At 41.6% G+C, this 25,624-nt stretch overlaps 1 protein-coding gene across 2 annotated transcripts in view; it reads right to left on the bottom strand.

The window, feature by feature from the left end:
- The window catches only part of plxna4 (plexin A4), a 364,224-nt gene that overhangs the window by 129,301 nt on the left and 209,299 nt on the right, over window positions 1-25,624 (bottom strand). For both annotated transcript variants that reach the window (XM_049566659.1, XM_049566658.1), the window contains exon 4: window positions 9,675-9,803. In XM_049566659.1, coding sequence (XP_049422616.1) covers window positions 9,675-9,803 — 129 coding nt within the window. The remainder of the gene's footprint in view (window positions 1-9,674; window positions 9,804-25,624) is intronic.

Below are 25,624 nucleotides of genomic sequence, written 5' to 3'. Positions count from 1 at the left end.
AAATTTATTTCTTGTTAGTATGTAGGTTTAATGGTACAGTTCGCCCCAAAGTCAAAAAAAAAAATGTTTTCCTCTTACCTGTAGTGCTATTTATCAATCTAAATTATTTTAGTGTGAGTTGCTGAGTGCTGGAGATATCAACCATGAAGATGTCTGCCTTCTCTGAAATATAATGTCTCAGCAAAAACAATCATGACCTGGTTATTAAGATAATATACAGACCTTTTTGGTAGCAATTTCATGTAGGAACTATTTTGTTTTTACCTAATTATACCCACCGCACAGAAGGAAACGTGCATCTACTGCTAGCTCACATAGCATCAATGAACTAGCTAACATTACAGATCATCTGAGGAGGACACCATTAATATTTAAATCTCATGCTCTCACAAGCACAAGCCTCATGTCCATGAATAGATGCATGCTTTATTTACGATGCTTTGATCACCACAATTCAAGTGCCATCTAGTTCCATTATATTTGAATGAAGGCAGACATCTCTACGACTGATATCGCCGACATTCGGCAACTCACACATAGACAAACAAAACTGATAAATAGCGTTTGAGGTTAAAGGAAACATATGTGTTTTTTATTCTGGGGTTAACTGTCCCTTTAAGTAACAGACTAAATCATTGGTACAGTGACATGTGAGCAATTCCAAAGTGCCACCATCGCCTGCCGAGGCATTATTCGTGCTGAATGTGGGCAGTGCTTAGCATGACTGACATGGGAAGCTAGTTTGCTAGCTAATGTTAGCTAGCTTGCCAATAAATATGGTAAACAAATATGATGGTATTGGTACATTTGACATTTCAGCTCATGGCCAGCCAGGTATAATCTGTCATGCGGGGTAGTTTATATTTTTCATGGCCAATATCACATGATATCGGCTGATTAGACACAGCAAAAATCAATGTTTCCTCCACAATGTTGAACACCATGTGATGCTACGATGCTAATTTGCTTTGCCACAGGCAGCAAAAGTTTTATTCGCACCTCATGAACGGGAGGCGGATATTTGCCCGTGTTAATTTCGCCCCTCTGTGACCGCACCCCTAAGTATTATTGTGGCATCTTAATTATGGTTTACCAATAGTGATACAATCAGAAAGCTAACGTGTTTTTTTTTTTTTATCTTTAATCAATTAAGACAGGTCTTTTTATATTTTGTAATGGAAAGCTTAGGATGGACAAGGACACCCATGTGCATGAACACAGTACTATTAGCTGATCATTCTCCACCTCATGCAATAACCTTTGTGCTAACGTCCAATTCCACTGTTGACTTCAATTGCTATTCATCACTTCAGGGGAGTTTTTTTCCCTTCTGAAAAAGGTTTATAGCTCCTATAAAAAAGGAACGCTTTGTTAGTGTGTGATTTGTACTTTTAATTTCCATACTGAACGAACGCTGAAATGATCCCCCAACCTCCACCCAAACCACCTCATTCATTCTGCCCAATGTCCTCGTTGTGGCTGACAGATGAACCAGTGTTAACACGATACAGTAACATGGTAGTGAAGAACAGCGGAAGCTCATTTTAACAGTGGGATTGACCTACCCCTGTCACTCAAACACCAACCCTAACATCCATAATCACAGCCCATTCTATAATCTGACTGTCCTCTTTATACCAGAACATCTATTTAACCCACTAATAAGATGACTCGTGTGTGTATGAGTGAGGGAGATACAGAGAGGGATCCAATTAGAGGACAGCCAATCACTGGATTAATGAGAGAGTATGGATGACAGATTACTCCGCTAGTAAGGAATGGTGAAAGAAATGGAGGATGGGGGATGGTGTAGGGTAGAAATGACAAAGGGTAGTAAGAGAGGGCTAGAAATGGAATAAAGATGGAGAGAGAGGAGATGAAGAAAGAGGAACAAGGAACACAAAAGGCTGAATCCTCATTGGCTTTACAAATCCCCTTAGAAATGAATAGGGGTTGTAGGAGCAAAAATCTATAATCCTAAAAGAAAAACAAATCTAACAAAGAGGACACAGTCACAGGATGGAGGAAGGGAAGAGAAAAGAGGTTGCAAGAATGGAAGAGAAATTAAATGAGGGATGAGAAAAATACTGGAATGTGGAGACCATTATATACAGTACAGAGGGATACTGCATGGGTATGTGCGTCTGTGTTAGGCTAGCTTTCTTCTCTAATGAGCGAATAATGTGACACAGACAAGCAGGGTGCAGTGTGACTCTCAGCGTGATGCCCATGCCTGAAGCTGGGTCTGAACCTCTCTGTCAAGGTGTTCAAGTGGTCCCAGTGGCCACAGTTTAATTTACCGGTATTTATAGTTCTTAATCTAACACTAACATAACACTAGATTGCTGTGTCATACATTATCAAACTCTGTCTTTCATTCCTTAAAGTAATCATGTTTACATTCTTTTTATTTCTTGATAGAAAGTGAAGATACTAAAGTTAGCACTGAAAAAAGCTCATCACTAAATTTGTTTTCTGATAAAGAAAAAATTACTGAGGCGGGAAATCTTATATAGCCAAAGTAATCATGTTTACTTTCTTTAATTCACTTTCGATAGAGCGATGATTGCAGTGAGGACAAGGTTTGCATTTGTTTACTGTTAATGAAAAGGAGAAGATTGCAGAGCCTTGTCTCAACTTTGTTCAAGTAGTTTTCAACATCAACTGCTGGGATCAGAAATATGAGTAACTCCAGCAGATCGATCTCAGTTATTATGGTCTCGACACGGTCCCTGTAATCCCTATACCGTGAATGTGTAGTTCAACTTCACCTCTAGCAGAGCCTTTACCTGCAGCCTTTGTATGTAGCAGGAATTATAAGAAATGTAGCATAGTGTTAGTTCAGGCAGGACACGATGTCAAGCTCAGCCTACATCCCAGCTAGAACAGCTGATCTCAATCAGCCCAATCAACTGATGGAGCGGCTGATTAATGAGAGTCAGCTGACAGATCACATGACTCCTTTCCATGCAACCACTTTGCGAATCTCATTCAGGGCGCCCTATTTAAAGTGCTCTGGCCTGCCTACTGTTGCTGCTTCCTCTGCAAGCTACTTTGCAACCTGCCTCCACCCCAGCTCCTCCTTTTCATGCTGTGTCTGACTATCAATGCCATTTCTGTTTGCCATTGATGCTGCTCTGTTCTTTTCCCAGGGGGTCTTTGTTGCTGCTGCTCTCTCTGCCTCAGGCTTTCCTAGTTTGCATGTGGAAGGGCAGGGAGGTGTGTTCTCTCTGTCTTATGGCTTTCCACACAGGCGCTTGAAAGAGGCTTTCAGCGTAGGCCCGAGGAAAGGCAGAGAGGCCCCAGAACAGAGCCATACCGCCAAATATAATACTGCAAATGGAAATAAAGTTTTCTTTGACTAAAGTGTTCCTGACTGAAGTATGAAAACATACAAAACCATCTATCAGCAAACAAGAAACGCACAGTGCATCTGTAATTTTTTCTAAAGGAATACTTCACCCCCAAAATAACCATTTGAATATAAATGACTAATACTGTCTTAAGCTGAATTTGTGAACGAAGACTCCAACACTGTAGAAGATGCTTAATGACTCCAAGTCACAGGGGTTCCTTTAAACAACAGAAAAACATCCGTTTCCAACGGGAACCTGAACTAAAACTGAAACTTATCTATGCTCTCTTCCTAGCCAGACTCCATTGACAATAAAAGTAATTTTACCTCAGTGAACACAGAAGCTGCTGGTCTACTGCTGCCTTGAATGGTAGTTTGTTTGTGTTATTGTGTGGCTTTGGTGTTTTAAAGTTAGTTTAAAGGTTAGTTTGGATTCACCAGTCACACAATAACACAAACTGATCAAGGCAGAAGTAGACCAACAGCTCCTGTGCTCAGCGAGGTAAAATTGCTGTTTTTGTCAATGAAGTCTGGCTTTGAAGAATGCAAGGATAAGTTTTGCTTTTAGTTCAGTTCCCCATGGGAAAGGGTTGTCTGTTTGGGAAGCACTAGCTGGATAAATAAGACTCGAATTATGCTGCACAGATTCTTCATTCACCCTGGAGGCATGTGAGAAAAACAAAGTTTTCTTCACAAATTCCATGTATCATAAGGTGAATAACTGAAAAACAAATACTAATTTGTGGGAGGAAGTATAATTTTATTGACTACATACTCATTCCTACTTAATCTTTCTCTGTCCCTCTCTCCTCCAACATCAGTCTGACCCTCATCATCCTATCCTGGACTCTCACACTCGAAAGGATCCCATGGAGGTCTGGCTTACTCCTGGTCAACCCCAGGGCCTGGCATCACCAATCTGAGGAAGAGGGTTTCAAGGCTAAGAGCAGCAGGAGAGGAGCTGTATCGACTAACTCTGTTCTCAGCCTCCTGTTGTGGCAACCCACCTCCTCTTCTCTCTTTCTATCATGTGTTTCCTCTTTCTGTATTTCACCCTTGTTCCATCTATCACACTCTCTCTGAGAGTCTGGGTCCCAGGCCCCAGAAACAGCAGGTGGCCTTCTGCTATCGACAGGCTCAGGCTGCCTTAATAGCGTTTGCCACCACTGGGAATTTGGAATGTGTGTGTGTGTGTGTGTGTGTGTGTGTGCGCGTGCAAGATGTTATTCGAAACCACAGCACAGATCCAGCAAGCAGTTCTGTTATTCAAAACTTGCATGTACGGGTGACCACAACATGACCTTTGAACTTGGCTGTCTGTGTGAGGCTATAAAAAAAGTCAACACAAGAAATTGAAGATGACTTATTGTTATTGGGGAATCATTCTTAAACTAGACTTATTGCTTCATGGTTGCATGCCTCCGCAAACCAGTCCATTTACAGTTACAGATTACATCCATGTCTGTATGCACTCATATGTTGCCATGACAGTTAACGGTGCTTTAAACATGGATGTTGCTGCATCATTACATCTTCAACCCAGGAGCACAGAAGATCTATATAATCAGCATAGTTTCAAGATGGACACTCAAGATTAGTGTCACCAATTCAGTATCTGACCAAACTGAATAATGGTTAGAAAAGTGTTTTTGCAGAACATAATCATGTCACAGTGAAGCTGACTTGTGACCTTTTGGATATAAAAGGTCATAATTTCATCATTTTATTCTATTAGATATTTGAGTGAAATTTTGTCATAATTAGCATATGATTTCTTGAGTTATGGCCAAAAAACGTGCTTTGTAAGGTCACAGTGAACCTGACCTTTGACCACCAAAAAATCAGTTCATTATTAAATCTATGTGGAAGCTTGTGCCAAATTTGAGGAAATTCCCTCAAGACACTCTTGAGATGTTGCATTTACTAGAATAAGACAAACAAGGACACGGTGACCTTGACCTTTGACCACCAAATTTTAATCATATCATCACTGAGTCCATGTGGACGTTTGTGCCAAATTTGAAGAAATATCCTCATAGTGTACTCGAAAACATCACGCCTCCAGTCATGAAGGTCACCGGCTCAGAGGCATAAAAATGTGTTATTGCTATCAGAACAAATAGCAAATGAATTCTGGCCTGTTGAGATGACAGATTGTTTCTGAAAGTGAAAAAAAATATGAAAAACGGATCATTCTAGTATCTTTATTACTTCTCATATCTCGCTCTTTCTGTGACCCTGTTTGACATTCAATAAAACTTGTTTTGACTCGAGGCAACAGCATGACAGGCAACAATTTTGCACACAGTTTACAAGGAAACCTTCAAGAATCAGCTTGATGTTGAGAAAGCTGTGAGAATAAGCCTGTTATGCCAAAATATTGTCGGTACACGTTCTCTACATTTGAGATGAAGCAATTTGCACCAATTCTCTTTAGTGATTGCAGACACTTGGGAACAGTTTTGTGTTTAACAGTAAATCAGGACAGGTAATACGGCTGTGTTTTTCAGCTGTCTGAATCTGCATGATGAATCACAGCTGAGGTGGAACTCAATTCTATAGAATAAAATGAATGGAAATGGAAGTGATTAGTTATCAAATAAGTCATAACTTCAATATCATACAAGTCTCAAGGAAATGTTGAGTTTTATTCATTCCCCTTAATTTGTTCTAAAAGGCCTTCAACAGTTAAGAAGCATGTGTTTGTGTTGTGTTCATTAACTGCTTTCTATATTTGCATGTATGGTAATTCCCAGACGTTCCTCCTAAACAGTGGAGGTCAGCCCTCTAACTAGGCTAATAGACTAATTACTAAAAAGGCCTAATACACACACATGGGACCACTATTGGCCAACAAAACGCACTTGGTTGCTTTTTTTCAATATAAGCTAATTGGCATGCAAATTAAAAATGCTAAATTTCTAACACGATGTTGGGCGATAATAGTGAGACATAACGGAAACCAACATAATGGGAAGAAATGGAGATTTAGTATTCCTAATAATTCATTTGTTATTCTGTTATATCTTCTGTAAGCCCAATTACATGCACCACAATCCAAAAGAGGGGGGAAAAGCAAAATTCACTTTGCTGACTTATGTCCCTCCCCTCCCTTCCTTTCCCCTCTCTCTGTCTCTGCATAAGGACCAACTGAGACCTCCGCAGAGGCAATGAGAGCAGCATTTGAAAGGGCACCTTCTACTCGCTGTCTGTCTGATATTTAAAGTGTTATCGGGATAATCTGGGCTCTTAAAATGTGCTTGCATTCACACGCATACACACAAACAAATTGCACTACACATCAGCAAATACTGACACTTTCATGGTGCCAGAGAGGTCTATAATCCGCTGGAAGCTGCAGACAATATACAGGGGCAACTAGGCTATCGCTGCCAACAAAACAGCAGTGGCCCTCTGTGATTACGGGTGGCAGGAGATAAAGAGGAGGGAGAGGGGGGAATGATATGCATATTATCTGAACTCAGAGCTTATGCAACATTATTTCTAACAGTCACAATAATAATGACCAATAAATGGGGCTACAATGAACTGGAAAGAGAGAAATCCACCATGGATTCTTTAACCGGTGGCCTGATTTGGCTTTAATGAGTTGATTACTGGCCCTTAAACGGTGCTTGATGAAAAGATAATGTTTGTGCTGAATGGTTAGAGGTCTGTATGTTTACTATTAAACTTCTACTCTGTTCTCACTTCTATTAAATAAGGGCTCAAGAATTTTCTGTTTGCCACTGCATTATACTGAAATATAAAGAAAGGACTCTGTCCTTCCTATATCTCAAGAACCCACACTTGGCAGGTGTATTGCTGGGGACCCAAAGACGTGCAGTGTGGAATTTGGCACACGTTGGACACGTTCAATATTAAAAGACTTTGAATAAACAAGCAAACAAAGGGGGCGGTGCTTCAGAGCTCATTAACTGCACTTCACTTTTACTGCTGGATGCTGGATATACTAATATTACAACCAAACTCTTCTTCACTTCCCTGGAGTCAACGAGCACGAGCAGATAGCCTACAGGAACAGCACCACTCTGCCACTGCAACTCAAACTGTGTAGGTTTGTCATACTAACCTACAATGCTAATAATGTTACTGCCGGCACAATATCTCTGCTAATTATATCCATGCTCTACTTTGTAACTTGTGTTTGTGTAAAAGCAAGCAACTAAAATGCCTATTTGGAAATTGATACTTCCAGTAAGCATGTTTCACCCATGTTTCTAACCTCCTATAAGTTACTGCTGGCTTACAGTGAGTTAGAATGGTAACATAAACATCGTCTAATAAATCTGTAGCTGTTTGGAGCCCTTTTAGTGGGGGCCCCGGGCAGTTTCCTACCTTGTCTAATGGTATAGTCTGCCCCTGGTGTTTTTTCCTGTGAGTGTATTTCACCAGTGTTTCTGACCACAAGTAGCTGCAACTTGGGTGTGTGATGCAACTACCTCATGGTAGGTGTTTTGCTCAGTACCCAAAGAAGTGCAGTATCGAGTGTCAGATTGTTTGCATGAGTGGTTCTTCAGAAAGCTTCAAGCAGCACTACCGCTGGCCAAACAATCCTTCAGTTCAGGCACGTTTTGAATGGGCACTGCACCAGTTAAAGGTTCGGTATGTAGAATTTATTGGGATATATTGGAAGAAAAGAAATATAATATATATTAAGTATGTTTTCTAAGTGTATAATCATCTGAAAATAAGAATCACTGCGTTTTCATTACCTCGAAACGAGCTGTTGTACTATCTACGTAGGGAACAAATCATCATGTACGGAGATCAACAATGTTTCAACAGCATATTTTTACAGTAGCACAGAACGGACAAACCAAACACTGGCTATTGTCATTTTTGCATTTGCCACAATAGTACGCAGCCCCTCCACAACAAGAAAAAAACCCCACTTATATTTAATCGTGAAACTGCTTTATTTAGTTTTTACCAATTAAAATAACCTGGTCCATTTACTTTGGAGTGGAGGAGGCCTCTGCGGATCATTTGGCACCTAGTAAAATCCTACTGAACATCTCAATCTCAAGTTATCAGAGAAAAAAGGTGAGCACACATAAGCAGGTGCTAGGCTAACGGCCCCAAATAGCGTGGGAGAAGCACTGATTTGTAGCGTAAAATTGCTTTATTCAGTGTTTTTACTAGTTTAAATGACATGTTGTGTTTGTTCTGTAGAGAAAGGGTCATCTGCAGATAGTTTTGCTCGCAGTAAAAACCTCCTGGATGTCTAGATTATTAATAAGGTGAGCGCACATTAGCAGGTGGGCAAGCAACCCATCTGTGACGTGCTAAACAGCATAGGAGAAATGCTGATTTGTAACATAATGTCACTGAGCTAATCAGTGTTTTTACTGAATTTAATCACCAGTTCCATTTGTTTTGGAGAGGAAGAGACCTCTGCAGATAATTCGGCTCCTGATAAAAACCTCAGAAACAATGAACACTGAGGGGATTCTAACTGGGAGAAGTTTCAGCTGGTTGCAATCTGTAATCCTCACTGCTAGATGCCACTAGATCCCCTTAAATCTTACACACTGTTCCTTTAAGTTAAATCTGACACTATATAGTCATATGTTGCACTCCACTATATATTTCTGTGTGTCATTTTGTATTGCACACTATGAATCGCCTTGTTATTGAAAGGTGCAAGACAAATAAATTTGTCCTGCCTTAATTACTGTGTATGTACAACATGTAATGTAGATGCATGCTTATGGCTTTGTCTTTTGTGTATAACATACAGACAAAGTGAATACTCACCAGAGTGAGTCAGTCACAGCAGTGTGTGCATTTCTGTGAGCACAGTATGTGTGTTATGGACTTTCCATGGTGCTATTTTAGCAAGGTTTTGCCTCTGATAGAGGTGTTCGCAGTCTCACTGTGTCTGTGTCCATTACACAGAGTGCTGCTATTTCGCTTCACATTCCATGTCATCAAAGGTACTAAGAGAGATAGTGTGTATGTGTGAATCTGTATGTGCGCAGACACACACACCAACACACACACAAGTGGACTGTGACCACTCTCCTCTCTCCCTATAATTCAACACATTTATTCACTCCAACTCTACCCTCACAGTCTGTTTCTATAAAAAGACTTGGTCATAGCATCCAACAGTCTATCTAATCCCTTTCTCTCCTCCAGCCAGGCTGTAATGAAATCCTCTACGCTACACCAAAGGTTATTGTACCCTGTGACATAAGAAAATGATAAATGCCAGTGGTTATGATATTGACTCAGCAGGGGGGGAGCTTTTGATGTGTGTGTTTATGCGTGTGTCTGTGAGTGTGTGTCTGACCTGGGTCTCAGACATGACATAGAGGTAGTGGTGATCAGAAGAGAAGGCCATGTCTCTGAGGATGGGTCCGTTCTCCACAGCCTGCACAGTCTCATACTGCAGAGCACGAGAGGAGCCGTCTACCCGGATCTGGAAAAACACAGAGGCACATTAACAATTAATGTATTTAAAGATGCAGGATGACAAACAATGTATAGACCTATACAGAAGTAATCCCTTTCAATCATCACTTATGACCCGCTTTTAGTGTGTGGCGGCAAATGTTTCTGCAGAGACTTTGCCCTCTGCAGAAACATTATCTTAGTTCCTTTTTATTTTCTATGTTTAGGACGTTTATGGGTGTGTAATGGCACAGTGCTCAGGTGAGGTCAGAGCTTTGTAAAAACAGGGTTCCTATACAGATTAAGGCAAGCCAGTTTTAAGTTTTTAAAGACTTAAATTAAGTTTAAGACCAATTTTATAACTACAAAAGCTGAAGGAAAAAAAACATGAACTGACATCTATTACTTTGGGTTCGGAACAGTTTTGCTCAAATGTTTATTGCAACATAAAACATGACTTTTTTTGGAAAATACCCAGCATTTTGTTGGCAGGCTTGTTGGGCAGTTTCATGTTTCTCACTCTGCATGTGGGATTCCTCTGCTTTAATTCCCATCTTGCAGAGTTTGGACAAACTTTTTGCATAAAATACACCAAGTTCTGTACAGTCCTGCATAGGCCTTAACTATGCTGTGAAATCCTGTTGAAATGGCCAATTTGTACCTCCCCGAAAAATCTCAAATATAATGAGGCAAAATGCCAAACGAGTGAATTTGGGGTTGGCGTTTACTTTCACACTCCCTGGTGAGCTTGTTTGCAGAAACTGACAATCCTGGACAGTATGTCTTTAATATTTCTAGTCTTTGTAGCACTCACGGGTACTATAATAAAAACAATATTTTAAAAAGGAAATGTGTGAAAATAGGATCTGCACACTTGGATCAACACAAGGAAATGTTGAAAACCATACATGATGTATACTAGAAACTTTGCTGATTCTGTCAGATCTGTCGAAGCAGAGCTAATCCTTTTTTACTCAAGCACCAAAGTTATTATTTCAACTTAATTGATACAGGAAAAGGCAACTGAAAATGCAAAACAACTACCTACTTTTTTTTAAAAGAAGCAATAATGATATGCATCTGATATCGTGGGGGTGAAGCAAGTGCCTTTAAGTACCATCAAGTGCATTAAGTTACCAATGCTACCCAAGATGTAAAGAAGAGTAGAGAAAAGCCAGTAACCAAAGTAAGTAAAATGACAGGGCTGAAAATACAGCATCAATAAAGGCTAGCTGAGGTAGAACAGAAGCAAAGTGAGAAAGAGTAATGTTGCCTTCCACAAAGAAGGTCTTGGCAATGGAACAAAGGTGACGTCTAGGAGAACAAAGTGTGCAATTAGGGATCAAGGTATCATTAAAAAGGTACTTTTGAACATTATTTTTGACAAAATTGCCCATCTACCTCATACAGCCTCAGGATTTTCCCATGCATCATGGCTTCCTGTGCTGTGTCTGAGAAGCTCATCTTTCTCTATCACAGTTCCAGCCATTCAAAAAGTGATTACAGTAATTAGGCATCTGGGCGAGAGGTGTGGTTTGTGGGCCCCTAGGTGTGTTTACTCAGCAGAAAGTGCATGGAATTAGCCCCGTGCACACTTGGTGGTGTGATGGAAGTGTTCTGGGTTGTGCCCGAACATCTGCTTACATCGTCTCACACACACACACACACACACACACACACACACACACACACACACACACACACACACACACACACACAGGATGTCTTCCAAATGATCCTTTCTGAATCTGCTCCTCTGGCTGTAATTTCCCAGTAACACACGGCATTGACACATACCTACCCAAGCAACTTTCAGCACCCAGTAGAATACACACTCACACACACACAGACCTGTGTCTACTTGCGGACAGGTGTGAGGCAAGTCTCGTTAAAGTTGTGATGACTGCAGGTAGTTCTTTGTGCTCTTCAGCACTTAAGGGTTCATGGGTAATAGGCACAAACAGACGATAATTGGACAGGAAGCAGATGGTCGAGCAGACAGGTGAGTCACTTCATGATTAATTATTAATTATTTTAGCTCTTTAAGGTCAAAAAGCCGTAACTGTTCTTAGTAGATAAAGTGAACCATTTAGCAAAATGGGGCTGTACCTTCTGAAAACATAAGTGGCCTTTGCCATGGGGCGGCCATTTCAGTCTTCTTTTGCAAGACTTATCGTTCAAGACAGCAAAAAGTCAAGATAATAAAAGAAAAATAGTTTTCCTGTGCACCATTGGTCAAAAGCACAACAACTATTCTCTCTCTCCTAAAGTAGGATGAACACTAGCTTTGAGAAAGACGATATGCACATTCTTTCTATTTAATCCCAATCCTAATACACCCCTTGCCCCTACCACTAAGCCCTACCCTTTGATTTTGCTTTTTCATGTCTAGGGATTGGGTGTCCCAATTCTTGTTTGGATAGAAGGGTAGAGCGAAGTGTTAGGGCTACATGGCCTTCCAAACAGAAGTTTTTCAGAGGCAGGTTTCAATGTATTATGGCCCTTTTCTTCATTACGTGCACAACAACAACAAAAAGACGCTAAGATGCTAACATGTCGATGTCTCTGTAGCTAACTAGCTGGCTAACAGAGCAATTTTGACATGTTTCGGCCATCTCTTTGGTGGCATATGATGCCTGAAAATGATCTGAAGTCCAGTAGCAACATGCTGCCCTTGTTACTGTTCCTCTAATATCAGTGCAGACTGGCAGGGTAGGAGCACCGGCTGCCAATGTAAGCCTACAGAGGTCCTCCAGCTGCCTGGTCATGAAGAAGTGTTCTGTTTTATTTGATGACTTGTCTGATAGATTGATAGTGTGAAACTTAAGCTAATGGCTAATCGTCAGCATACCGATAATCGTAAAAGGATGCCTGTCGTCCACACAAGAGAATCACCACTCCAGAAACGATATATTCACAATATTTGGCAAGACTCATCGTGTCTGTCTACGTAAATGCCAGCATACCAATGATGTATCAGGGTCTCAAAGGGTTGTCGAATTTCATAGGGAAAGTTTTCAACATCTACCCCTTGTAACTTGTTAGCAAGAGGCAAGGTGGCACTTGAAAACATGGGGTAGGGTTAAGAATATGAAATGGAATTGGGCCTTAGTGACTGATTGACAGTCACTATCCTACACTGTAACAAAAACCAATCAGCACCATCAACTGCTCTGCCATAGTCAAACGGACCTTTTCTTTGTCTGCTCCGACAATCGTCTATTGTATAGTAAAGACAGAAACCTAAGTACACAGGGTGCAGTTTGCGTCCTGCCCTACTGCTGCTGTTTCTGCTGATATCCAGTTACACAACATGACATTTTTTTAAACAGGCGCCATCTTTCACCCTGATTTCACCCTTCTCTCCCTCCTCCTTTGTTTCCAAGTCATTCTTCCTCTCTCGCTCTGCCTCCTGCTTGGCTTGTGTAGTGATCCTGATCTCAAAGGACCTTGAGTTCTGTGTATCAAAGCCTCACACACTTTCACTGGGAACCATTGTATGCACTTGGGTCAGTTGTAAAGAAAAGAACAGAAGGCGAATGAGAGAGAGAGAAGAGGGAGGTAGGAAGAAAGAAGCTTCCGCGCGAGCCAAGGCCAGATTCAGCAGGTGGGGTTATCTAATCTGCCTGATCGGGTGAGTTAATTTGAGGTGCTGTGCAGTATGCGCGCTGTACACAGCATGTGCGTTCATGTGGATGTATGCAGAGATGTGTGTGCATCAGCTTACGCCTACTGCATATGAGAGACGTGTGGAGCCAATTGCCAAGCAGAGTTAAAGGGCAGACAGTCGATGGCAGAAGCTGAATATAGAGTTTTATTGTGTTGGGACAGATCCACAGTCACCAGGGAGCAGAAGGGCTTCAAGGGGAAGCTTCTGTATATTATCCCTCAATCTGACCACCAACAAAACAAATGAGCCACCAGGGAGTGCACAGCATGTCCGCAAGCATGCAACGCAGGCACACTGGGACTGAGGGGGAACACATGAGGGAAAACGGCTGATTTAAATCAAAGAGCAGCGGACTTATGTGGACAATAATTGGCAAGAATTTAACAGCAGTTTTACCCTGTATATTTTTTTTAATCAACACAGCAGGGTCACCCTGGGTGTGTAGGTTTTAAAACAGCAGTTACACAGTCTTCCTCTCTCCTCGCTTTAAAGGAATATTACTCCAAAATATCCATCTGCAACAGTGTAATTAAACTACTACTGCATGATTTTTATTACCACAAAAACACACGACTTACAAACAAAAAGCCTATTCAGCGTAGACTAAACACAACCGATACCTTAATTCCCTTGATAAAATGGCAAAGCTAATATTTTTTTTTATTAAACTAATCCCAGTTTCATTGTCAGCAACAGTAATTATCAATATATCTTAAAGTAATTTTTCCATCAGCTTAAAATCATTAAGGCAGCTACAGTGGTGCTAGCCAATATTATCTGATTCCTTTTCAACAGTAATAAAGTGGATTAGCTGCTCTATGCTAAATGGATTACAATGCTAATCTCTGCTATCACATTAGCACTACACAATAGACATTCACTGCCAGACAGACTTCATTCTGCCTCCGAGTGGTGGGAAGGTGAGAGATGCATTGGGCCCACACATTAATGTACACATACGAATAAGTATTGTGTTCACACGAGCAATTGCGTGTGTAAAAACATTGGCATTTCACTCTCTTTTTCTCTTTCACACACTCACACACACACAGGCTGTCTGGCTGGAGCTACTCATATGGTAATTTTGGGTACTCTGGGGAGGGTGGCGAGAGTTACTGGTGCTTTCGACTCACAGAGCACACTTCCACAGCCCTGCAAAATGTGTGTAGTAAACGTCTCTTCCTTAGCTCTGTGTGTGTGTGTCTGCGGGAGAAATCCACCTTATACCTCAGATCATAGAGAGAGAATCCCATCCCTCCATAAAACGACCACTTGGCCATAAACTGTATCCCCCTAGTGGCTGTGAGGAATTACTACACTAACACCATCACTGAAGACTAAAATAAAGACAGTGGCTTCTGCAGTAAAAATGCAGTGTATGTAATCTTAACTGTGACAAAGACACAAAAACTCAGAGCAAATACTATTAAAGGAGCATCTTTAAAACTATTCAAACCTTTTGAGACCAGCACCTATCCTTATTTTTTGGGATCTACCATTAAAGAAGCACAGAAGGTGCATCAGTGTTGATACATCAGAAATAGTGACAACTGTAGATACATCTAAATAACAGTTCCAATGTTACGGCTCAGAGAACAACAAATGCGACCCCATGTGCAGATGGTATTTCTGCTTCAAATCTGTCAATAAAAAAAATCTTGTGCCCGAAGTGACTATCTCCCTCTCTCCATGGGGCTAACAGCTAGCAGAAGGTGTGATACAGACAGGGAAGCCATTCCGGTGTGAAAACCACAGGAGTACCCTCTCGCGGTTGCCTAGTATTGGCACTGTGCGCCACAGAAGCACATGGAAATTACCGCACTTCCTCTGACTCTGCATCCATACTGAAGTAGGTAGAATGATCTGGTGGAGTCTTTATCTTACATGCATGTATTTTTTAATTTTAACATTTATTTAACAGAAACCCATCTTTAAATTAAAAATCTCTTTTTCAAGAGTGTCCTGGCCAAAAACAGGCAGCAACTTAAGTTACAGACAAAAATACAAAATCAAATCAGCAACACCAATGCAAAATTACCACAAAGAAAAAGCAAAACATATGTTGATAAGTGCCATAAATGAACCATAAGAAAAACAAGAAAACAGCTGTTCTGCCCCTTGCCTCTGGAACTTTCTCCCCCATGACTTTCGCAATATTGACTCCCTTTCAACTTTCAAATCCCGTCTGAAAACGCACCTTTTCAAGCTGGCATATTCCGTCTGATTTAATGGAGACATGATGATTTTATACCTAATTTTATAATCATGATTTCCGTCTGGTCATTTTATCAACTTTTATTGTAAAGTACAAATTTATTTGATTTTATAATCTGTAGATACATTGCTGCTTGTTTTTCTAACTGTGTCTTGTAAGGTATCATTGAGTGCTCTGAAAGGCATCCATGAATAAAATGCATTATTATTACTATAAGCAATTAAAAAGACCAGCTAAAAACACCCTGACATTGGTAGACACATGATGGCATAGAAAATTACTGCAACGACCTAGACGAACCAATCAAACAACAAGTCTGTGGACCGAGAGAATAGCCATGTTCCGTTGTTTTCTTTATGTGCACATATAAATATGCTGGAAGTCAGCCAAAAATAGCTTTGTGAATACAAAAATACCAATGAAACATTCTACAAAATTTTAAAGAGAGCCACCCAACCTGAGCATACAGGGTACAGTGATGGGAAAGGGGTTTACAGTTGGTAATGAATCTTAATCAACCATGATAAACAGAGTCCAGAGCATTCAAACACTGAGATGGTGCTTTGATGTGTAACACCCCCCCCCCAATCACTAAAATAACTTAGAGATCTTTGCTTACATTGTTTAAGCATTCACATAAAATCAATAGCATGAGCGATGGAAAATAGTTAAAATTATGTCAAGCAGCATACCGATTAAAGATAATACACTATAGTATCAAGTTAGTAGAAAGTCAAAACATGAATCTAACAGGACACATTAGGTAAATAATAAACTTCTGGTGAAAACTGCACTGCAGTACTTTTAGTTACACGTCTGAGCACTTCTATTTATTTTTGATAAGCACTGAGAAGTGGCGCGCTATTATGTAGAAACCACGTTACAAGTTTAAGTGGTGAGATGGATTTTCCACATTTCAGGAGGAGTCTAGTCCATCCTCATGAGACATTGAAAGTACAGCTGTAGATGTGTTAGTGTAGATGGTGGCTGTGGCTTAGTGCAGGAAAACACAGTCGCAACTACCCCCTCTGGACAAGACCACATCGGGGAAACAGCTAGGGTGCTTCCAAAAACATACAATAACTGAAGGGGAGGAACTCTGTGTGTTTTTTTTAAGTGAAGACTGTAAGAGCAATTGGAGGATTGTGTTCATGCCTGCTATGGCATGGTTTTTAGGGTGGCAAAAGGAAGGCTAGTCACACAGAGTTGCAGTCTGTTGAGCATGGCACCCACACTAACGCACCATGGCTGGAACACACACCATGACCAACATGCTGCTGGTGGAAGCCAGAATAAGCTGCTGACTATAGTATCACTGTGGTCTGACATGGGCCATGCAACCACAGCGAGGTGAGTGGGCTGGAGCAGAATGTCATCCAAAGTCACACAGCATGCTGGGAAACTTAAATTACCACAACATTTGTGTGAGGAATTCCACCAAATCCCTGAAACGTGCACAGGCAAACCCAGAGTCGGTGCCAGCATTTCTGCGGCCAGAAAGGGTCATGAACTTTTTTTTCTGCTGAATATTCTCGTGATATAATAATACGCATTGTTCCACAATCTACTTACAGTGCAAAATGCTGTAAAAGAAGATAGTTTGTGTGTAAAAACTCGGGTCTTGCAGTATATCAGAAATGTTGGCCATGATTCACCAGCACAAGTTCAGGACTTGTGGTCAGTAATGTTGAACTGAAAGCAATCGTCAATCTCGTTGTAAATGTCTATTAGATCCTCCAACACTACACCACACTTCAACTTTAACCTACCACGTGCATCATAGCTGTGCCTGTAATGAATCAATGCAATGAATCATAACAGACATTTTAAGTGCATTCACTTTCATTTATATGTAGAAATAAGTGTGTAGATGTTTAGGATAAACTGTTGTCAATCTGCTGCTGTGCTTTTCTCTACTGGACTCACATTCCTTGATCTCAGCAGTGAAACTGTAAGTAAGTACAATGTTATAACAAACTGAAATGATGGCCAAAATTACAAAAAAAGGAACGCAGTTGTAAAAAATTATCTTCAGGAATTCCTGTTACACAGTTGTAATGTCACTTTGACCAGTTCATACTATCATAATAATGTTGAAACGAAAAACATCTAAACTTTTTACAATATTTATCAAAGTTTGTGGGTCAGTCAATTTTAAAGCTGCTGTAAGCAATATTCAGAGCACATCTGTTGGAATTGCTTGCACACGGCCCTCAACATGGAGGTGGCTGAGCCAGTGGCCAGCAGCTTACGATGCTAGCAGTGCAAACAAAAGCGTCAGCCCATAGTGTCATATAAAACATACACGTTAGCAGAGCTCTCTAAACAACAGTATTTGCATTATCATGGCATTAAAAATCATTTACCATCCCTGTCACATGGCGGCTGATCTCGTCCTCTGCTCAAAAAGTAAGGAGCTCCAAGACCTCATTGTATTTCCAATTTACGGACATTTATAACTGCTGTTCTTCGTCTTTGAGTTAGCTGCTAACTGCTGACAGCTTCTTTTTAAATCTCCTGCATTGGGTCCCATGCATAACACATCAAAATGTCACACCCATGCTGCCAATGATTCCATCTTGCAGGCTGTCCTGTTTAAACAGACACTGTTTACCTCCCATGGTGGCTTAAGGGCGAGACAATTCTGTCCCCCGATTCCATGATTGTATACACAGGACCGTGAGGCAGGGCATTCCCGCCCTGAATAGGCAGCGTAAAAGGGGCTAAAGGTAACAGTGTTGAGATGGCAGCATCAACCTTGATAGGAACAGGAGGTGAGCAGTACGCTTTTGTGACAAAGGCGTTGCCATATTAACGCTAACTGCCATATGTGCGCAAATGTGCGCAGTGGATGCGATTAGCATGTCAGCTGGATACACACATGGACACACATGGACTCACATGCACTAACATGCATGCGTGGTGGGATCATCTGTTACAACAAAAAGCAGAGAAGCTCAGATTACAACACACACAGAGGCAGCGTGACTTCACTCTCTGCTCAGGACGTCATTACTCCATCATAACTTTACATAGCAAATAGCTGTTTGCTGCTAAGTTAATGTGTTAAATGTTGTATTCAGCCCCTTTAACAAACTGCTATCTTTCAGTGATTTAGTTTTGAAAAGCATGACATCCACATCCAAGAGTCCAAGATAAGTGTGCACACAGAGAGGTCTCCTGGGGTCTCCTCTTTAAGCCCTTGGGTCCCTACCCTGTTCAAGATATCAATCAGAAACATTTTGAAGCGCCAAGAGCATAGCCACATGCCAAATGCCACTGCAACCTGACCTGCCACACTTTGCTCAGGTTTCGACCCTCTTTGTCAAACCACAGCAGAGTGTTAGGTATTCAACCAGGCAAGGCAGGACATGCAATAAGAGCCCAGCAAGAGAGACAGCCAGAGACAACTGAGAAGAACATTCGCTGTGAAAGAGACATGAAGAAAAGAAACAACGTATCGTCACTACATAATGGCAATGTGTCTCTCCACGCATTCTATTCATACCGACAGCAATACAATGGTGGCTGTCTGATTGCCCAAATCTGTCCAGCTCACTGAAACATATGGCAGACAGAGAGAAAAGAGGGGGTGATGGGGGGTGGAGAGAATAACAGAAGGAAAGGGAGCTAGGAGGCGGACTGGATCTATCTCTCAGTGTCAATCAATGCCAGGACAAACCCTCCACTTCCACATTCAATGCCTCAATATATAGCTTTAGGCGAGATGGACTGGTGCGAGACTAGTGGGGGAGTGTGGATGATTTGACATTAATCTCAGGGTATTAACAAGAATGTGGCACACTAATGTGGGATGCCAGGCTGGTCGTGTAGCATTGCTGGAGCAGAGATCCGCTATTCATCGCCAGGAGTTATTACGGACAATAAAAGACTGACAAATGTTTTCATTCTGTCTAAGAGGGAGACTGGCCAGAGAGCAAGGCACTAAAGATATGTGGCTTCTAAAACAAGTACTGTAGGTGACACATGAATGACTAATGCCATGGTACTTCTACATCCACAATGTCTTTTGGCACCGTGTTTTATGTTTTATTTTTTATGACGAGCTATAATGGAGACACATCTTGCAGTTATCCAAAGATACAACATGAACTCAACGCTTTACTGCCTTTCTTTATGGAAGTAAAATATTCATTCAGTTCATTAAAGACACTTTGACAATCCCCCCTTCTTTCTTTCCTTCCTTCCTTCTTTCCTTCCGGCACAACTCTTTTCTCTATAGGAGGATGAGTGGGCAAAAAACCCCACAGAGTGGAACTGAACTCATTCTGTGCTTTAATTCACCATTCTGTGTTTTATGTTTGCGATTAGGCATATCTGCTACACAGCAGGATTTTAATTAATGCGTTTCCCCCAGTGCCTGCACTGTGAGGGAAGGTGCTTTGTGGGTGCAAATCACGGAAATGTCATTGTTAGCAGGGAAGGAACTACAGAGACTTGCGTTGGCAGTGTCAAAACTATGCTGAAATGTGACCTCTACAATGGCCCTCCTGTCGGGTTTGGTTTTATGGAGGTTAATCCTCTGCAGATGTTTTATTTTGGCTGCCTTGTTTAGAAACAGGAGGTTAAAAGAAACTTTTGGAGAACCTCCACAGCTCTGAGCTATGAGATGAAATGAAGACTAAGACTAATTAGTGAGTAACCCGGGTGTCACTGTGTCAATGCAGCAGCATGAAAAAATTAACTAAGGAGAAGGATAAGTATAACAAGGCCATCCAGAAGGGCCATCTGTCAGCCAGAGAGTGATACATTCAACATTTCCAGCCAACTACTTACTGTTTAAAATCATGTCATCATCACTTTTTAGATCTCGGTTGTGTTTAACTATTCAAACTATTAACTGTTTGAAGTAGGTGAGGGACTTAAGTTATTGGAAGTCTGAATCTTAAGCAACCCCCCGGACATTCTTGTCAATTGAAAAGCGTTGATTTTTAACATGAAACTGCTTTATTCAGTATCCTGTGGTGAAACCATGAGGATGGATGAACATTGATTGAACAAGGATGAACATTGAAGGAATCCTAGCCTAAAACAGGTTAAGCAGCTTGAAACAACTGGATCATTAGCAGCAGCTTAGCTAGCAACTCCTTCTGATATGTGGCCTCCAAAGAGCATCAGTGAAACACTGATTTTTAATGTTACCCTGTTTTATTCAGTGTTTTTACTGGTTTAATTATCAGATCTGTTTGGAAGACCAGGACACCTCTGTGGATAACTCGGCTCCAAAGGCCTGTCCTACAAAGCAGGACTTGTCGTCAGCGAGGTAACTTTAGGATCAATGCTAGGCTTTCAGTAATACAAAGTTGGTTCACTTTCACTGTGGTAACTTATGTTCAACAGCTAACCTGCTACGGAGAATAATTTTATTGTTCCAAGCTATAGACTGTATGTGAAGATGGACAACGCATCTCCACTTCCTACCTTCCTAGCGCACAAAGCGCAGACCTCCGCCGACGAACCCATTCATTGTGTATGTGCTACCGCCAGCGCGCGCCGTTATTGGACGGCGCATGGACACTCACAGAAAAGTGCCGCGAGAATAAAAAAAAAAGAAAGTCAGATTAAATATTCCTTCCGCAACAATTTTAAGACCTTTGAGTAATGAATTTAAGACCAATTTAAGACATTTCTAATGAATTTAAGACATTGTCAGGCCTTACTTTTAGATACATGAATTTAAGACTTTTTAAGACTTTTCAAGGATCCGCGGGTACCCTGTAAAATAACAGAAACCATTATTAAGAAAAAAATTACTTGAGGTGTACTTCAATCTTTTACTTTGGTACATGTCTCACTTGCTAACATGGAGGGGTGGGGTTTATGACCTACACTGCAGCCAGCCACCAGGGGGGCGATCGAGCAGTTTTGGCTTCACTTTTGGGGTGCTGTCATGTCGTCTGTCTTCATTATACAGTCTATGTTCCAGACTTTTTATTTCCACTTTTTAAAAACAGAGCTTCTAACAAACGGAGAGATCGCTAATGACACTAAACACATATTGATAATTTAATTTTACCACTTGTTACTTTGGTTGCAGGAACCGTCTGGCAATACTATTTTCACCCAGCTGGGCATTACATGGCAACGCTGAGATTATCAGCAAAACACAAAAATCAATTTTAAGTTTTGTGAGTGAGGTGGCTTCCTGGCACTTATGTTTGTTTGTAGTGGTGCTACTTCAGTCTCCACCACCTCACATCTGGGATCTGACACTACAGCAGACAGAGCCGCGGGGGGACCCCTGGCTCAGTGACTGACCGTTGTGGCATTAAAGGTGTGGTACCTGTTAGCCTGCAGGTCCATGCGGCCTACTAATCTAACCTTATCCCCCCGCTGCGAGATAGACAGAAAAAAAGCAAGGAGAGAGGCAAAGAGAAGGACAAGAATGTTATTGTGAGGGATGATGGTGTTGGACGTGAAAGGGGACAAGTGTCTGGAGGCTTCCTAACTCATTTCTCCCCCTGCTCTCCTCTCCTCCCTCAATCTCCCCCATGGCTTCAAAGGGTGAGTGGCAGGTCTCCCTGCTATCATTCCCTTCACTGCTGAGCTGCCTTAGAGCACTGTGACCAGGCAGGGGGCTCACAGCTCAGCTTTTGTTACTCATTTCCCTCCTCTGCTATTGCTTTAGCTCTTTTCCCCCTCTCTCCCTCTCTATCTCGCTCTCCCTCTCGTTCTGTCTCAATCTGTAAGTCATGAGGTTGGACTGGAATACCTGCAGGCTTATAGCCGGTTCAATCTTGAGAACATTTGTGACCGCTTGACTTCTAACAACTCACTTTCTTTCTCTGATGTACTTTTTTCCTTCTGTTCTTTTCAAAATTCAACTCGCTCGGTCTTGGTATGTTTGTTGTAGACTCGTTTCCCCTGCTGTGCTGTAACGATGTATTTTGTATGTTTTACTCTTTTGATTGTGCTTGCACATTTTTAGGCTGAAAACCCTTCAGTCTGCCCACTGTTAGATGTGACCAGAAATAAAAAGCCTTGCAAACTTGATATGTTGTTTTCTCCTTTCTCCCAGCAAAGTCTGCTGATATATAGTTATTGATGGGGCCCATTTTTTCCAGATAAAATAGGAAAATGGCCTTGCACTTGTTGCTGTAATCTATGTGGAAGTGGACAGGAAGGGCCTCTTTTGTCAAGTCAATAACACAAATTTATTCAATGTGCCAAGTGAACAGCAAAAAGCCTTTCTTCCTCTGGCCAATTGTCCCTTTACCTATTCCTTATTCAACACCTGCTCCATCTCGGATCCTTTTTTCTCTCCGTCACTTCTTCCTCATGGTCTTGCATAATTTCTTTGTCCATCGATTTTTCAGTTTTGCCCCTTTTTTTCACAATATGCATCATTCCTTTACTTTTACCGAGCCGAGAAGATGTCAGAGCTCGTCTCTCTCTACACAACTCTTCCATTCCTCGTCCTTCTTTCCCTCCGTCTTTTCCCATCCAATTCCTCTTTCACTGTCTCATTAGAGCTGCGGCGGGGTGTTAGAGGCGACAGGTAGAGATCTCCTGACAGACCTCATTTAGTGCAGACAAATACCTGGCCTGGCTGAGAAAAACCCTTACGCACATTTCTCTTTCAAACCAATTATTTCCTCTACTGTTTCTCTTTTCTTTCACCGTTATTCTGTAGTGATAAGAGCTGCTGTTTCCCGCCACTGCTGCTGCAGCCACTGGCTGGGCCTCAAGGACCCCACAGCGGCAACAGCATAATTTGAGCACACATCACCACCTGTGTCTCTATTAGTGGTGCAACCTGGTGGCAGTGATACAGAGTGGTGTGCACCCCATTATATTTTGTGACCAGAGGCCACTGTGTGAGAGCTAAAAGGCTTTGGGAGCCATTAATGAAGTCAACATGCTCCCCCGGAGTAGTGAGGGCACCAAATCAGCCTATTGTGTCGAATCAAGACTTGGCCTTTCAGGCGACCCAGCAGTGCTCAAAACCAAGAGCTATAGATGCCATTCATTTGTAAGAGTGCGGCCAGAAAACTGTTTCAGCAGGGTGAATAGTATAAATAGAACCCACAGGGTATAATCACGTTGAGATTATACTTAGGGAGCTGTATTTTGTGCATGTGCGCATGTGCAACAGAGAAGGAAAGGTTGTATAGCATCCACACCTGTGAGAATTCTAGCACCCAGGAAGCTGGACATATGGCAGAGCGAGAGGTGGCTAGCTTTGATGTTAGAGAGGCGAGGGAAGAAGAGGAAGAGGAAAAGGTTGAGGAGGAAAAGATGGACAGAAATATCTTCCTCCACCACTCTCTTTCTGTCTGTAAATGAAATAAGTTCCACTTACAGATCTATTTCTTGTGACTGTTTGCTACATGCATAAAGTAATTCACTATAAATCAATGCATTTCTGTTTTCCAGCATTAGTAGCCACCAATTAAAGTTGCTGTTAATCACAAAACTGCTTCCTCATTTCCCTGCCTCCTCTCCTCCCACAATACTGGCATGCAACCGTCAGACAGAGGAACTATCCAGCCAAAATCTCTGCCCAAAGTGTAGAGAGCATATGTCCATGGACGCTCGTTTGGGGAGATGGTTCGGTCCAGACTGAAGACTAAAAAAGGGAAAGACCAAGGAATCCCACATGTATACATGTAACAACAGAATGACAATGTTGCCCATTCTTCCACTGAGTCACAGAAACTTAATGGTACTTTTATTAGTTGACCACATCCAGCTTCCCAAACTGTCAATCACCAATTTATCTAGCTGTTAAGGATAATGAATGGTGGATCTGTTTGATTTAGCCAGAGAATCACTGACCTACGATAACCTAAGGTCATGATTAACAGGACACAGAAACAGGAAAACCTTAGATCAACCTTGCATAGAACAGGTAGCTAGCTCAGATGAGTATGGGCTCTTTTCATAATGGTCTGGTAACAGACTTTGATCAACATTCCCAGGGTCACCTCACAGACACCCCCACTGTGACCTTTATCTGTCTCTATGGAAGGCTGTGTTCCACATCACAATAACAGGGGTGCATTCTTTCATCTTACCAGGCTTTTTTTTCTGTTTGGAGCATACACTGCCTCTATAAATGTCAATCAGCAGCCTATCCAACCATGGTGGTGGAGATGTGCCAGGTTCCCAAAGAGATGTCTAGGTCTGATAATGACCTACTGACAGGCTCAGATCAACTTTAGCCAAGGGATGACTTTGAGAACTCTTTTATTCCTTTTTCCTTTTCCAGACTGTGCTTTGTTTTAGTGGTTATCTATTGCTTTCTTTTACAGCTTATCAGTCTGTCCTCTTCTCTCTGGTCAATACTAATTTTCAGCTTGTTTACCAGGGCAAACAGAGCAGTTCATTGACTTCAAGTGTGATTGGTTTCCTGGGAGATAAGCACAAATACATAAATACACAAGGAGACACACACATATTCAGAAACCGACGCTCACATATTCACAAAGAAAATGTCAAGAAAGAGTCAACAGACCTGAACTTTTAACTGTTCAGCCACAAAATGTGGAAAAGAAAGTGTAGTAAAGATATGAGAGGAGAAGGCAGTGTGTGTGTCCAGGTGTGTGAATAATAGATGGGGAGCTGAGAGCCAGACGCTGTCTGAGAGCAGACATCACCCTGGATCCCGTTACCACACACTGCCATCAGAATAACTCTGGAGACACAAGCGCACACACATGCGCACACACCGTGCCCCAAGTTCAAGCTTTAACACACACTATATATGTGAACAGTCCCGTGCACACACAGTCACACACACACAAGGGGACCTTTCTGCACCCCTATGCTCCATTTATCAACACAACACTATCTGTCCTGTCTTTGCTTACGTGTAATCACAGAGCTGAGTGATTTGATCAAGGGGAATTTTAACTGTTTTTTTAAAAGGTGAAGTTGATGAAGTACGCATTTATCCAGCAATATTCCTCACACACAGCTGAGGTATAATATCCTGCTGTTG

This window comes from Epinephelus fuscoguttatus, linkage group LG22 (genome assembly GCF_011397635.1).
Source record: "Epinephelus fuscoguttatus linkage group LG22, E.fuscoguttatus.final_Chr_v1".
NCBI lineage: Eukaryota > Metazoa > Chordata > Actinopteri > Perciformes > Serranidae > Epinephelus > Epinephelus fuscoguttatus.
Note: the sequence above shows the minus strand (reverse complement) of the source record. Positions and strands in the feature narration are given on the sequence as shown.